General features: G+C 59.2%; 1 protein-coding gene across 1 annotated transcript in view; it reads left to right on the forward strand.

The window, feature by feature from the left end:
- GUITHDRAFT_122992 (hypothetical protein) overlaps positions 1-157 on the forward strand; it is a gene marked incomplete at both ends in the record, with an annotated part of 654 nt that extends 497 nt beyond the window's left edge. The window contains one exon of the mRNA XM_005817715.1: positions 54-157. Within this exon, the coding sequence (XP_005817772.1) occupies positions 54-157 (104 nt within the window). The remainder of the gene's footprint in view (positions 1-53) is intronic.
- Between the last annotated feature and the right edge of the window lie 903 nt (positions 158-1060).

Here is a 1060-nt window from a genome sequence, read left to right on the forward strand (position 1 = left end):
AGACAAGAAGAGCACAAGTCGTGGGGATGACGACGAGGCTCGGGCATCGATAGGCATCGCATACAGCAGCTGGAGCGAGGGACCGGGGCTGCCCCGACCCATCCACATGTCAAGGGAGGAGCTTTGGGGCGAGGCTCTGCGGCACGTCATGCGATGACAACCACAGCGGAGAGCAGCGGCCAGTCCGTAGCAGCAGCCCCAGGGGCCATTCCACTGTCGCAGTCGCCTGCACCTGCATCCTTCTTACCCCCGGACAGCACCGAGCTCGCAGTGTGTACAGGGAGCAGTTTGTCGCGAGTGATGTATATACATGCAGACTCCTGCATCTCACGCCTGCCTTGGCCTATTGGCGTACGTCTCATGTCCCCGCCTCGAGCAGGCGCCTCGTCTGTAGGATCTGTCTTGAAGCTGAGAATGGCACAAGCACACTCACGCAGCTGCAGAGGCTGACGGGACCGGCTGTGTCCAGCCTTCACCAGGCCTGGGGTAAAAGGACTCAAGATCACAGAAATCCTTAGGCCTGGAGCTTGTGCTATCGTCCCCTTGCCCCTAGACCAGCTCGATCTGCGGTTCGCCTCCTCAACGCCTTACACAGCACGGGAAGCTGTGCACGCGTGCCAAGACTCTCGTCCTAATGGCTCGCATACAGATACCCTCACCTATCTCCAGCCTCTCCGTCCGTGACTCCAGGTCCGGCCAAGCCTTACCGGCATCGACAAAGAAGAGGAATCAATAGGCTGATGATGATCTTACTGGTGCTACCAGCCAGGAGAAAGCGCCTCCCTGCGGCGCCTGTTGATCCATCCCGGTCGTCATTCCCTGATCCGTCTGGACTTTGGTCGTGGACAGGTGCGGGATCGTAGGATCGCAGGACCGCGGGCCTGGGCCTCGCAGCCTGCGTAAAGTCGCCTTTTCTAGCATGGGCCGTAGCCAAAGATGCGGCCTGCTGGGTTTGCTCTGATCATCGACACTGATCTAACGACGCACTTGCTCGGCCCAGCCTATTTTCTCTTGATCGCTCCGTATAATGCCCCAGTACACCGGATACTGGGTAATGGGG

The sequence above is a fragment of the Guillardia theta genome (genome assembly GCF_000315625.1).
Source record: "Guillardia theta CCMP2712 unplaced genomic scaffold GUITHscaffold_639, whole genome shotgun sequence".
Classification (NCBI taxonomy): domain Eukaryota; class Cryptophyceae; order Pyrenomonadales; family Geminigeraceae; genus Guillardia; species Guillardia theta.